Source organism: Styela clava, chromosome 12 (assembly GCF_964204865.1).
Source record: "Styela clava chromosome 12, kaStyClav1.hap1.2, whole genome shotgun sequence".
Classification (NCBI taxonomy): domain Eukaryota; kingdom Metazoa; phylum Chordata; class Ascidiacea; order Stolidobranchia; family Styelidae; genus Styela; species Styela clava.
This window is the reverse complement of record NC_135261.1, coordinates 20,303,198-20,318,441: the sequence shown is the minus strand read 5'-3', so window position 1 is coordinate 20,318,441 and position 15,244 is coordinate 20,303,198. Positions and strand designations below refer to the sequence as shown.

Genomic DNA, 15,244 nt, shown 5'->3' with positions numbered 1-15,244 from the left:
AAATAAAATGGAATTTTATGAAACATTAGCTTTTCCAAAAATTAGTTCACTGATTATTGTAATACTTGAATGCAATAATGAATGGCGGATTCGGAATCAATTTCCCGACGTGTATATTCCCCATATTATGATTACAACTCACGCGTGCAATTCGAATTCACGGTTCCTAAGCCGCAAACAAACGATTGTCGTCATTGTGCAATTCAGTATAACAACACCGTATTTAATCAACATATAAGCATATTTAGATACCGGCATTTCGAGAGGTTTGGCCTTGATATGATCCAAAGGAAATATTAATACACGCCTACGTCGACTGTATTTTAAATTTATCAAATTTCTGTGCTGTTGAGTAAATGGGAAAATTCAAATTAATGTTTTCTAATCAATCATGAGTTTTAGACTCTGGTAATGGCTTCCCCCCGAAGTATTATTGGACATGAATTGTATTATGTTATATATGGTTGTTTTTGTTGGTGTTTTTCTTCTTATTGTTATGGAAAAATCGCTTACCTCATAAGTACAGGATCAATTGCTTCGAGATTTCCGGTGGTTAAAGATTGTATTTTTCACTAGAATGGTATTATTTCTATTTATTTCAAAACTTCCTGTGGGCTATATGGGAATCGTTTTTCACTTCGAAATTCATGTGATGACGTCTCCAAAAGTAATGAAAATTATCTCTCTCGTGTTACTCCCCTGCTACGCGAAAGTCGGAAGTTTTTTCACTGTAACTTACGGTAGACAAGGTAATGTGCTGTAAAAGAGTACTGTTAACTGAATGAGGGCAGAATCGGCTACTGCTTCTCTTTGGCTTTCGCGTTTGTATATTTGAGCATCGCTCTCTTGTTACTGATATTTTGTAAGCCTATTAAACTGCAGAATTAAATGTCTTGTCGTTTACTTCTAATTTCATAATAAATATATTTTCACAATTCGACTTGAATTATTTTCATTTTGTCGAATCAGATTCCATTACAATATGATTTAAATTTATTTGCACTGAACAAGTCATGGGGTCAGGAGGTTCAAAGCAAAAGAGTAAACCAGGGTCGAATAGAGGAAGCGATAAGCGTAAACAACTACTAAAGGTTTGTATCTTTATATTTCTATGTATTTTTAACGGCTTTTAAAAAAGTGGGAACATGATATATTTTAGTCGTTCGGTATGAAAAGTCCCCGCTAAAAATAGTGCGGGTCAGATGGTTTCCACGAAGTTGTTGTTAAAATTACTTTGGGCGATTTTGCTTCCCATATGGGTTTTAATTTTGTATTGTTTCGTGTGTACTTTCGTGCATCTAGTTCACCAGTTCTCAACCAGTGGGCCATGGCCGACTGCTGGGCCACAGAAACGAGGCGGGCCACAAATCTATTGGGTATTGCTAGACTTATCGATAATTTAGTCAAATTTGATTGTATTAAAAACGAATGATAATGCTGTTTTTACTACTAAATCGTAATTTTCATTGTAATTATCAAGGTGGACGTAACTATTTTCGCGAAAATAATTTTTTTGTTTCACTTGTAGTTTTTCCCCTTGCATAAGCAAGTATTGGGTCACAGATTTTTTTTGCAACGGAAGTAGGCCATGAAACAAAAAAGGCTGAGAACCACCGGTCTAATCAATATTAAATTAATATCCGTGGACTCAATAGTCTTTCGATAATCACCACTTTACTCGTATTCATAACATTTCTTCATCAAATTGTAGTTTTGCTTGTGGTCGCCCGACAAAGCAACATTGTCGCCTAAGCATTTGTTACATCCCTTTCGGGGTGACCACTGTGATCATTTTTTTTTACATCTCTCATAGACCCTAGGAGGTCACACTGGGGGTATCAACTGTATGGATATATCAGCAAGTGGTAGTTATCTTCTCACCGGATCCGACGACAGAACTGCGAGAATTTGGGATTTAGTAACCTACGAAAACAAGGTAATGATATCGCGAGATAGCAGTACTCAAGCATATTGCGGTATTCAATGATCATGGATATTTATAGCCAATTCGAAATAATTGATTTCGAAAAAGTGAAAGAACCATATCGTCACGCTAATAACCGAATTGCGTAAGTCATTTTGAGCAGTTTTGAGAAAAACGCATGGTTCAATTTTTTGATCGTAGCCGGATTTAAGTCAATTTGTATGACGCAGTTAAGTGACGTCATAATGGCGCACTGTGACTTAGGCAGAAATGTGTTTATGACTTGGGGACATACGCAATTTTGCGACTTTACTATATGCACCAGTCCTGAAAACTAAACATTCCAAAAACGAATGTAATTCTCAGTATCTACAATGTCTAATCCCCAAAATATCTAATCAGTTTCAATTGCATTATTTTTTATGTTTAAAAATATATATTTCATCAATATAACACGTTCTGCACATCCACCGAAATAAGACTAAGATTAAATATGAAGAATAAAACAGCAATGCACCCAAAATAAAAGCCAACCAAGGTGTATTGGACTCGGACAGTGAATATCACAAGTGCCTATACTGTAGTATAAATTCAAATTAATACGCGCTAAGCTAGAATCCGAGATGCGAAAACTCGGAAATACTTAGCCGAGGTTATTTTGCCTTTGTGACGTCATAATAGTCCTGCGGTAACAATGATAATTCATTATGACGAAACAATTGCACAAATGTGCATGTCATATTAAATCTCCATTTTTATGGGTTTCGGAATTCTTAAAATAAAATCTGAGTTAACAGACAGGTGCGCAGCATTACATAAATACCTATTTTATAAAAAACTCGAAATCGCCAAAAATGACTCACGCAATTCGGTTGTTAGCATGACGATATTTGGCTGTACAGTTCCCCTTCTCATTTTCGAGTTAGACCTCATTAATGCTTGTAGATATAAAGATTCAGTCTTACGTGGCTTAAAAAATGAATTTTGCGGTCTACAGTTTGTTATGCTCAGTGCTTACGATCAATTGATATTTTATGGTTGATTTGGTGTGTGTCTGAGTAAATATTTGAAATTTCATCACTCGCAATCCAGTTACATGAAATCAACCACTTATAACGCTGTCTCGTTTCAAGATCAACATATTCAATATGGATAGCAAAAACATTGATAATAACAATACTGAGAATGATTTTTTTATTTTATTATGCCTTATTATAAGAATCACCAAGAACATATATACATTTCGACCACAAAATTAGTTTCTTATTAAAAGCACGCATTTGACACCTTATTAATCGAATCGATCGCAAGGAGGTTTTCAAACATGAAAAAAAAACAAAAAAACAGCGCTGAATTTTGAGTATTCGAATTTTTGACATATAACGCGCAATTTAAGGATTTACTCATTGAATAATATAGATATAAGTTATATAGTTATAAGCCTTCACAGATAACTCACAGTGAATTTATCCCATTTTTTGATAGGTTGTTCTAGAGGGGCATTCCGGATATATTAGCTGCTGCAAAATATGGAAAGACAGATTTGCGCTAACTGGAAGCGTGGATAAAACAATCCGAAAGTGGAATGTGTTTTCTGGTAACTGCGTTTTAAAGATGGAAATGCACAGGTTTGCTGAGTAATGCTTGGTGTAACAAGTATTACAGATGACTAATATAAAAGAGTGATAAAGTAAAAACTTGCAAGTGACACTGAGCGCAGCAATTATAGGTGTGTCCACAGTTTAACAATAGAATATTCTGTTGCAAAACTAGATCACTAAATAAATAAATTTGTACGTGTCGAGAGATGAAGATATTATATAAAAGTAGCGTAGTATCAATATTGGTAAGTGTAATGGACGATATCTGTTCTGGAAGAATGAATATTTTCTTACGCATCAACATATCTCAAATCGTTTATTCAGAGTAATTTACACATAAATCACGTTGTATGTGATTCATAGAAACAATATTTGCGTTTTCAACGTTCACTATGAGCAACACAAGGTATCAGTTAACCGCGAATATTATCCATTGTATAATAAACAGAACTAATACAGATTTCTATACAATCGTGGCAAAGACAACACGCTCCCCTATCGTCTACAGTTGATATGTTTTATCAACTTCTCATGTTGCCTAATTATGTATGTTATTTAAATAATTATTGTTTTCTAGAACTATGTTCGGTACTCCCGTAGTATGTGTACCCGGTTAGGATAGGTCATAATTTTATTCCGATTTTCGTTATTTTAGTTCTATTATGGGTTCGGGGACTGTCTGTGCTATCCGAGTGAATATACCCCCTGCCCATAATTTTCAGTCCCTGTACACAACTCGATGTAAAGTAGGCGAACAAAATTAGTTACCTCCATATCGGTCCACATACTTCTGGAGAGCCCTATGTTCTAGCCTAATGCCTATGGCAACATATTTATCAATAATCGAAAATTTTATTCTCCCGCCACCAAAATTTCATTTAATGGCGATAAAGGAACTCTTTTCCTGAAATTCATACTTATTAATTGTTCATGAATATTGATGCTACCTCATCCAACTTAAGCATCTTTTTTGTTCCACTTGCGGAGAATATTCTTCATAAATATTTCATGGCAAATTCAATTATCGTTTATTCCATGTTGATCTTGTCCAAGCAAGTTCTAGACGCACTTCAATTAAACGTTCGCCAAAATATAAAGCATTCAAGATCTTGGAAAGAATTTAATAATTTAGAAAACAACAATCTTCTTGACTATGAATAATTTAAAATATAATTGCAAACACGCTTACTTATCCAGTAGGACTGAATATGCGCATATATAAAATAGATTTTGGGCTTTATAAGTCGCCACGAGATTGTATTTTGATTGTAGAATCAAATATTGTAAACTCGTAAACTGTTCTTTTTAATCAGGTACGTAACTCGAACACACACAATGCACGTTCATTACGTGAACTACTTCTCGTTGGCTGTTACAAATTATCTGTCCAGTAGAGTCATGTATGTCATAAAATAAGATTACAGAAGAAAAAATCATACGAGTACAATAGCTATAACATAACAAAAATTCGAAACAAACTACTATTTTTCGAACAAAGATATGAACCGTGATTAAAAGTCAGAGAAATTTATCAATTTAAAGTATGAAAACTTATTACATTGGTATTAAACGTATCAAGAAAATATCATCTTCAACAATTTAATTACTCAAACAGATACTTTCAACTAAAGTCGTCGATAGAAAAATAGTCTATTGATTGACAGTTACATGTTCTAATTTTGGATCGAATGCATTTTGGATGTTTTAATTCTAAAAAAGTAAACGGACATTAAATTCGCATAAACATATTGAGCTTTCACAAAGCGCGCTGATGTGATCTTTCTGTAAATTTATATGATGACCTTTAGTATACGTTACGTCACACTAGTAAAGATCGTTCTGTAACTAAGCACTTTATTTTTAAGTTATGTCAATGCGATTAGATACCAGATTTGATTCTAATTCATAAATTAATACCGAAAAGTAGTTCAAATCAATTTTCTTACTTCATTTCTTTTTATTTCAGGGGAATAGTCAACACATTGCTACCATTTGGTATCTATCTCCTCAGTGCGTCATACGATCGCACCGTTATATGCTGGAACGTTGACACTGGGCAAGCGGCTCGTGTTTTACGCGGACACAAACAAAGCATCCTACCAATGCTATACGTAAAAACAGCAGAGCACAACCCTATGGGTGCCGAAGACATCGATCGAAACAAGGATGCTCTCATTACCGGTGGGTAAATCGGCTATTTTTTCAAGTTTTTTATGTTTTCCCAAGGTGTAAGCAGATTTCAGCAAACCTGTGCATTTCCATCTTTAAAACGCAGTTACCAGAAAACACAATCCACTTTCGGATTGTTTTATCCACGCTTCCAGTTAGCGCAAATCTGCCTTTCCATATTTTGCAGCAGCTAATATATCCGGAATGCCCCTTTAGAACAACCTATTAAAATAAAATGGGATAAATTCACTGTGAGTTATCTGTGAAGGCTTATAACTATATAATTTTATTCCATGATTTTATTCTATATTATTCAATAGATAAATCCTTGAATTGCGCGTTATATGTCAAAAATTCAAATACTCAAAATTCAGCGCTGTGTTTTTTTTTATGTTTGAAAACCTCCTTGCGATCGACTTGAATAATGAGGTGTCAAATTCGTGTTTTCAAGAAACTAATTTTGTGGCCGAAATATATATATGTTCTTGGTGATTCAGTTTTTCTTTATTGTTTCGGAAGTTATTATGTGTTTGCGATCTTAAGTAAAGCCTTGACTAATCGCACGACGCACGAAAATTTTATTTGTGACAGAAATGCTGTTAATGAAATGAAATGCTGAATTTGTCTGATGTAATCGTGAATATTACAGCTAAAAGAATTTAAAATATGCTATACAAAATTTCCTAAAAAACAGACAAAGGTGATATCGTGTCTGTTAAGTTGAACTTGAAAAATATTCAATTTCGAAGTTGAGCTGGATTACAATTCATGTATATGCCTACATGTAAACCTTTTTAAGATTTGTTTGAATAACTCGAACACGATAGCCGAAATGTTCAATGAGACATGATCATCTTATATCTACCAAATTTATAGTATTTGAAAACACCAAATCATATTCTACTCTCATTCTTGTTTAGTAAGATATTTCGAAGTATATTTGTAATGTCGAAGCGGAGGTCGCGATAAAGTACAGTTGTTTTCGAGTAAAAACATATAAACAAACTGGTTTCTAAGAATTTGCAACGCTTGTTCAATTCCCACGTGAACTAAATAACTGAATAGCTCTAAGCGCATAGGTGTTGGTAAACATTCAACAAAGAATAATTAAATGCAGCGGAACAGTAATAAGTCAATTTTATTGTTTTTGAGACAATTTTATCTATGACCACCATCATATCAAAATAAACCAATTTGATAAAAATGAGACTGTCGATTTAATGTGTAGCGCTCATTTGCGCCTCATATACGTGATGTGGTTGATAGAAAATTTATATCTAGCTTATACATCACGTCGATTTCATGCGCAGTAGATCTTTAGCAGAACCTTGACAACGTTTTATTCACAAGGACCCAATGTCTTTAATAATGATGCATGATAACTATACACGCATATTACAATTATAAAATCTTTCACATTATGCTTCATTTGTATCTTGCTGTGGCATTGAAAATGAACAATTTTAAACTATAAACTTTAACTTCATTTTTGTTTTATCACGACACGGTAGCACAGTGGTTCTTAAACTGGGGGGCGCGCCCCCCTTGGGGGGCGCAAGATGATATCAGGGGGGGCGCGAGAGGTCACAAAATGGAATCAGAAATTCCCAAGCAACGGCTCCTAAAAACGATCTCCGCGTTGTGTTAAAAATGCCGGCTTTTTCACATTATAATAAATTTTTCTGTATCGTAATATTCAATCTATGTTAACAACAAGAATTCAAAATGTCTCTCTATTTTAATTATTTTTTGTCCAAGATAACCCCGAAATTCCGCGATACGGTTCCTGCATGGGTCAGTCGTTGAGATTACGCCACTCGTTAGAAGAGCCGACTTTTTCAATGGATATGTAATGGTTTTTGTGATGGTTGAATAAAATATTAGATCCATGACCGATATACATATTTAAAATGGTTGCTTTATTTATTTAATTGTAAATAATTACCTTGTGATTGCTTTAATAAAACAAAAGCACCCCTACCCCAAAATACCACGGCAATCCGCAGACATAAAAATGTGTAAACTGCCAGATTACATTTGGTTTTGATTCATATTCGCTGCAACTCTTACTCCGCGCCATTGCAATGCTGCTACATGATTCATTTTCAGATATCATTGTTAGAGAAATTCCCAAGTTTGTGATAAATCACACGGAGAAAAATTCATTTCAAGTCGGTAGTTTTAGAACATTACAGGTGTGCCGCAGGCACAAAGAATTTATAAGGTTTGCAACGTCTAAGAAAGTGTTTTTAATTTGTCGCGGCTGACGAAAACAATCGGATATTTAAACAAAATGCAATCGCAAACGTCATGCTACTTTATTTTTCAGCGGTCAAGGTCGGGGAATCGTCCGCATGCATAATAACTTTTAGAACTTCTTTTCTTTTTGCTAATAGTGTTCATATATTCATTTACACTTCTCCATTTTGTAAACTGTATTTTTGAACCTGGTGGTTGTCCAAGGGTATTGGAAGTGAATTTTGGAGACGTTAGGCAAGCCAAGAAGTCTGTTATTATTGTGTGTTTTAAACACACAGATCAACCAGCCCATCACAAAAGCAGATTTTCAAAGAAAAAAGGGGGGGCGCGAAGTTTATAAAATTTTTCAAAGGGGGGCGCGACTCAAAAAGTTTAAGAACCACTGCGGTAGCACAAGGCGTAGCATAGCGAAGACTAACAAATCGAAAAAGTAGGATGAAATCTTGAGCAAGACACAAACATCAAAATGTGAAATGCGTATCACGAATTGTCACATTCAGGGATGAGAAACGACAAATATTCAAAAATGTAGAATAAGAGATGGACAACGTAGATTGAAAAATGATTTTCTAAAACAAAATAACATGTCCCAAAAATAAACACCATAAAATTAATAAGAATGGTAAATAAATAAGAAAACTGTATAAACCTTCAAGAATACCTCATAATCCGTTAATAATGACAATATTCAATATAAATGCATATAGGTGAACTCCAAAATATACAACTCAAATTCGCGTGTGTAACTAAGTGTAAGTCCTTTTTTAGTTTGCGGACCGGTAAAGTTCGAAACTATTTCTGCGGACCGGTGAACTTTCAAATCAACGCAGAATGTCAAAAACACCAACATAGTTAAACGAATGTAATTACAACAAAAGTATGCATCCATTCATATATCAGTATCTATAACTCACCTTCTATTTTTCGCAATTAAAATGAAATTTTCGAATAATTTATTGAAAAAGGTTCGCCATCCCTTCCCTATAAAGTAATTATTTAATATTTTCTTGATTTTTGAATGTTTTCCAGATCTTATAGTCAGTGGCGTAGCAAGACTCTCGTGGGCCCCCCCGCAAAAATATTTCGTGGAAATGACCCTAAAAACTCTCCGACATAAGCTAAAACAGCCCTTTTTTATTTTGTCAAAAAGCATAACATGTCGCTATAAAAAGGCAATGGTAACCTAAAATTTGCCGTTTATCTTGGATAATTTTTTTTCATACGTTCCACCTCTTCTGCGTTTCTGTGCGCCACTGAGAGGTTTTGCTTTCGACATCATTCTGACAGCCTTCGTAATTTTGCCGGTGCGATCAAACCGCAAGACGTCGGAAATCGACGACTCCCTGGCATTGTTACGTAACAAAACGATTTGAGCAGAACTAACATCAACGTTATAAGATGTGCATTACTTGATTTGCACTGCAGCTTTTGGTTCACGACTTAAATTTCTAAACTCTAACCGCTTGGGCCCCTTTGCGCTGTGGGCTCTCCCGCGACCGCGGGGGTTGCGGGGGTGGATGCTACGCCACTGCTTGTAGTAATAATGATGTTGAAAAATAAAGGGTAGTTCACGGCATTTTTTACTTTACATAAAGGGCAAAAAAGAAAAGTCTAAAATAAGGTCCTTGGAACTAAAGGATGGTAGGCAACCCTATATGAGTAATTTACAGATAATATTTCTCGACTCGTGTGGATGCTTAAAGAAACTTTTTTCAATACTTTTGTCATTGTCATTTAGGTTCAATGGATTGTACTGCCAAGATTTGGAGTATTCATTCAGGTACTAGTCTTCGAACGTTTCGTGGTCACAAAGGAGCAATACTTTGTTTATCTATGGACAGAGACAAAAAATATCTCTACACAGGTAACAAGATTTAATATTACCAATAACTTTACAAAGTGTTTATAGTCAATAGATTAAGCCGATATCCTGTCCTTTTGCTAATACTGTCGTACTACTTTTACAGGGTCAACAGATTTTTCAATTAAAAAGTGGAATTTAGCGAGTGGGACATTACTAAAAAGCTTCAAAGGTCACGAAGGATCGGTTATATGTCTAGAAGTAAGTGGGAGGACTTGCTCATCGAAACTATATAAAATTTAGAATATTTTATTTTTCAAGCATGACTTTCAACAAATCACTTCAGGATAATTCTCATTAAGTAAAATAAATAGTTCAGAAAATTAGTTTTGATAGACAATAGGCAATCGCAGTTATGGTGATAGCTTGTACCATGGACTATTATGTTGAAATCGGGCACATTTGCGCTTGGTTATGAATTTACCATATAATTTGAAGGAGATCGTAATATAGCCTACGTCAATATCATAATATAGGCCAGGGCTACTCAACTATTTTTACCGAAAATCCGCATACAAAAATTCAAAATTATTCAAGTCTGGTGTTTTCAGAAATTATATTTCGGCATTCTTAAACGCGCACTTCCTCGATCGGCTAATGTTTATCAGGTAATCAAGATTGTTTATTATGGTGTGATAGTTCTTTTCATATATATTCAAAACATTCAAAGCCATTTTATAAAATGAAACTTTAAAAGTGGGGCTAATGATTCAAAATAAAGAATTTGACAGGCTTGTCCATGAGAAACATCCCATGGGATGGGATTGGACAGCACACATTTGTATTTCCCATGAGACACGTGGGACACAAAAACCGTATGATTTTCAGGGAAATGATGGTAAAACATTTCGTTATATGGACATCGTGTTTATATATATGAGCGAATTCTCTTGTTAGTTTTAAAGAGCAAAATATATTCAGCCCTAACAATATACTTTGTGAAGGGGTTGATAGACACATAGTTATGAATATAAAGTTAACAAAGTCGGTAAATTTTGTTGTTTTATATGTCTCTTCGTACATGTAGTCCTATTTAGTAGACGCTAAACCTAAATTTAACAAATTTTACTGAATTTTATTCCAATGGGAATTGGATGGGATGGGATGGGAAAGGCATATATAATTGCTATGGGTTGGGTATGGAACAGAAAAATATGTCACATGAACAAGCCTGGAATTAGGTTCGGTCCGAATCAAATACTCGAAAGGTCCGGATTCGGACGCGGTCCGCCGGTTGAGTAGCCCTGAATTATAGACTATGTTAGAAGACAGATTTCGATTTGATTGTTTTACTTCAAATAAAAGAGTAATGAGAAACTATCCTAAGCAGCTTTGTATTCATTTTGTAAATCAGAATAAAATTGTAAAATAATTTTCAGATGAATCAAAAATTGTTATATAGCGCAAGTGTAGACAGCACCGCTAGATGCTGGGTAGCAGAATTTGGAGACACGACACGAAAATATTCTGGACATGAACATATGATCTCGGACATGAAATATCACAAAGGATTATGTGAGTTGTTAACATAAAATCTATGTTCATGATTAAAGATGACACATTTAATTTGCAAATTTGTTTGTGAATTAAGAATGAAAAACATCATTAAAAATAAAGTGTTACATCTCTTCGCAAAACGATTTCAGATTACCATCACTAGTTGTATGGACTTCAAAACGCTTTAGCTGTTGTAAATGTTTTTTTGTTTTTGTTTCTACACTTCATAATAGTTGATAAAATTTTTCAAATCTCGAAAATTTTCACGACATTTTTTCCCTATTTGGGATCATTCTTTTATGCACTGAACAGTGATCACAAGCTCTGGCGACAATACAGTTCGAGTTTTTGACGCGAAATCAGGATCTCTGAAAAGAACATTTAAAGGCCATAAATATGCAGTGAATTGCATCATGGTATGTTTACTCTAATGTCAAATAAACTATGTCAAATTTTATTAATGATTATGATATTTCTAACACGGAAGTGAACATTTTTTATGAAAGCACGTGTAAATTCGTAGTGAGGTAAGTAAAATTGCAAAATACATTGGCTATACCAAAAATACGAGTTATTATTCTGTGCAATTTTTCAAATAAATAAAAGAAAAATAGTTTGGTAAAAGTTTCATGATTCATATGAATTTACAGGCTGTCGACAGCATGATTTTTAGCGCCTCCTACGACGGTACAATACGAATATGGAATATCCGAGATTTAATTCGAGAAAAACTGTCTGTCGATGAATCTTGTTCTTCACTGGCTTCCTCTGAGCCTTCAGTGATAGAGGGGAGAGCAACTGGGAGTGACGTATCTATAAGAAATGGTCGAACAGTGTATAACACAAAACAAACAAGGGAAGACCACGATAATGAATCAATACCTATGTCAACTTTCAAAATAGAAAAAGAAGAATCACGTCATCGTACTGAAAATGGTAATTTTAGTAGACAAAAAAGAAAAGGGACCAAAACCTCGAATAAAATTGCACCAATGGGAACGCAAAACAATAACAACAATAATGGTATCCAATGCCCATCAACTGATAACTTATTAGATGAGAATGATCTTGTCGGGAACATAATGGATAATTCTGCCATTGGGACTGCAAATGAACAAATTAGCCGCAGTAACTCTACAGCGTCATATCATGATGCAAAGGAAGTTTGGGAAGAATCTGTTTCTGTTAAGTCGGGCTCAAACAGAATTGAATCAAGTAATAAAGGAAGATTACCCAAAATATTGTCTCAATTATCTAGAAGTTCAACGAAAGCATCGCTTTTTTCAACACCTGATAACGCTACAAGGTATTTTTTTACCCAATAGCTTACATTAACCTTTACCTATAGTATGATTTAATGTTCTTGATTTGACCATATATATACCATAAACTAATGCCAACATTATATAAAAAACACTGATGAATTGGTTTATCAAGTTTTCTTTAAAATATCGTTCAGGAACAGTTCATATATTAAGGAAAGCGATATTCAATTACATTCTGCATCTACGTTCCGAACAAACAGCATCTCCATTTCCTTACCATCGTCGAGCGATTCCTCGAGAGCGCCAACCTCAAAGAATGCACATAATAGGGAATCTTCTGATGTCAGTAGGAAGCGAGTAAAAACGGAGGAGTCAGAATTACCGAAAAACGGGAGCGTGAATGAAAAGACACCATCTCGAATGTCATCTGCTGATTTAGCGCTAGTCGACGAAGAAATGAGAATGATTGCTGTAGAAACTGACTCCACGTCAACAGGTTACCACAGCGATAAAAGCTCGCCACAATCACCAAATCAAATCGATAAAAAGCAGCAGTTACCTTTAACTGGTAAACGGAGTGTCCTGAAAAGTCGATTAAAATCTAGTATTCCAAGCCCTGTTGCAGAAAGGTCCGCACCCAAGCGTTCGAATGCTGGCAAACCATCCTTATGGGCTCCGTGCTCTAATAGCACAGAAAGCAATAATAACACCAAATCGAGAAAATTTCCGAGAAGTGTCGGGTCACGACGATCTAACAATAGTATTAGGTCTTCTAAAACTCCACTCACTCCAAAAGAAAGAGAACGTCTGGAAAATGAAATATTGAAAATGTCATGAGTTTGTTTTTAGTTTTTAAATTTCACAAAAAATAGACAATGAGATTTGTTGACGGCATGTTTGAAACAAATTATGTAAAAAGTTTCAATAAACCATGCATATGCATAGCGAGAAAATTGCAAGCTTTAATGATGCATAAATGTAATTTCATCGATGAGAAGAAGTGAATTCAATTGCCGATGTACGCCAGGCTTTCAGTTTTATTTTTTAATTTCTTATTTGTTTGAAAATCATATTTTGTGGCACTGTGAAACTTATATCGAAATCTTTTGGTGGATATTATTTGAATTACTTTCTGACTTAATAGCATATCATTGCGTGATTTATTTAGTGATGTATAGAAGATTTTCGCTTGTGTTTTAACGAAGAGGCATTTAAAACTTAGCTTTAGCTACTGTTCGTAGCTATAATATGTTTTTATTCCTTGCCAAATAATAATTCTGTTGGGAGGGTATATTTAATTTATTTATTTTCTTATTCACTTGAGTTTTGTATTTTTCTTCTTTGCCCAAAAGAATCAAACTATACATTCATCACGATGCTTCATTTTTGTAGAATCGGCGGAAAGCAAATTATTTTTATGAGTTGTTGAAACTTGAGAAGTTAACCTGCCGTTTTATGGTATCGCGATATCACACGTTAAAGTGAAAGAGCGCTTTTTCCCTTTTCCAAATAAGTTTTTGACCGAAATCAAATATACATAATTATTATGTACACTAGCGCAGTGGTTTTCAAACCATATGTGCCCGCGGACCCCCTATGCTTCTCTGAAGTAACCGCGAACCCTCGCAATTTCAAACCAAGAACACAATAGAAGAACATAGCATAGAGCTATTTGGACGGCATTTAAATTAGCTGCCACTCCTCACGTACGCATCACAAATAGTTTACTGATTTATCTCGTGTGATCTTGCACATCACGTTTCTTCCTTGTTTTCGTCCTGATTTGAACACGTGTAGAAAACCCATGTCCACATATAAGTAAATGGAGACGAATGGGATAACGATTTAAAATGCATGGGCATTATGCTCCAACTAGGTTTTTGTGCGATATATGCGGTCAAGGAACCACGGCACGGTGCAAATTCTTTAATTTCGGGACGGTCATCAAGCAAAAATTTATAGTGAAAAAAGAATTCCATAAAGCACACAGATTTTTTTTTGAAATAAGTAAGAGTAATAGCCTGCTAGCTACAACAACAAATATAAACCACTCTAAGTTTCGAGGCATTTGATCCTGTAGTAATAGAACATGACTACTCGACTATTTTAGCCAAAGATCCGTACACAAAATTTAAAAACTACCGGGGTCCGGTCATTCCTAGAATATATTTTGACCATGCAAACAAAATTTCCGTGCATCTTCTGACATAATAAAAGGGCAATGCTCAATATTGCGCCTCGGTGCCGGTACCGCCAGTTTGAGTAGGAGCCCTGGGTTAGAGCAGTGGTTTCCAACCGGCGGTCCGTGGATTGGTGCCTGTCCGCGAAGCTTTTTTGCCGGTCCGGGGAAAAATTCGCTGTTTTTATGCCGTCTCAATTGCTTTACCGAAGACGAGGTTGCGATGGTTTATCATGCAATTTCTTTTCCGACATCTTGGCGCCGAGTAATCACACTTTTCGCTTTTTCGGCTTCGATTCATCGCGAATGCGCTCCGTCAAATCTCGCAAGATTCAGAAACCTAAAAATTGGCACGCGTGCTTTTCCTGTTTTGCGTGCTTTTCCTAATTTATATGACCATCCGTGTAAAAAGGTTATGCATATTTCTTTGTTTGAAACCAGAAAACAGTCAAGAACAGTATAATAATCCAGTAAGATATGAACTTGTTG

General features: G+C 35.1%; 1 protein-coding gene across 1 annotated transcript; it reads left to right on the top strand.

The window, feature by feature from the left end:
- The first annotated feature begins 829 nt into the window (after positions 1-829).
- LOC120329323 (uncharacterized) lies at positions 830-13,949 on the top strand. Its single transcript, XM_039395921.2, has 10 exons — positions 830-1,091; positions 1,814-1,936; positions 3,410-3,552; positions 5,492-5,706; positions 9,692-9,817; positions 9,921-10,015; positions 11,194-11,329; positions 11,624-11,727; positions 11,962-12,617; positions 12,771-13,949. Exons 1-10 carry the CDS (start codon positions 1,014-1,016, stop codon positions 13,411-13,413), a joined length of 2,319 nt encoding a protein of 772 aa, XP_039251855.2. The 5' UTR covers positions 830-1,013; the 3' UTR covers positions 13,414-13,949.
- Positions 13,950-15,244: the final 1,295 nt, after the last annotated feature.

Bases quoted from the DNA above. Each gene is read 5' to 3' on its own strand.
- LOC120329323 (XM_039395921.2), top strand. From the start codon at position 1,014: ATGGGGTCAGGAGGTTCAAAGCAAAAGAGTAAACCAGGGTCGAATAGA. The intron at 1,937-3,409 runs GTAATGATATCG...ATTTTTTGATAG, and splicing joins TAGTAACCTACGAAAACAAG to GTTGTTCTAGAGGGGCATTC. The intron at 11,330-11,623 runs GTGAGTTGTTAA...TGCACTGAACAG, and splicing joins GAAATATCACAAAGGATTAT to TGATCACAAGCTCTGGCGAC.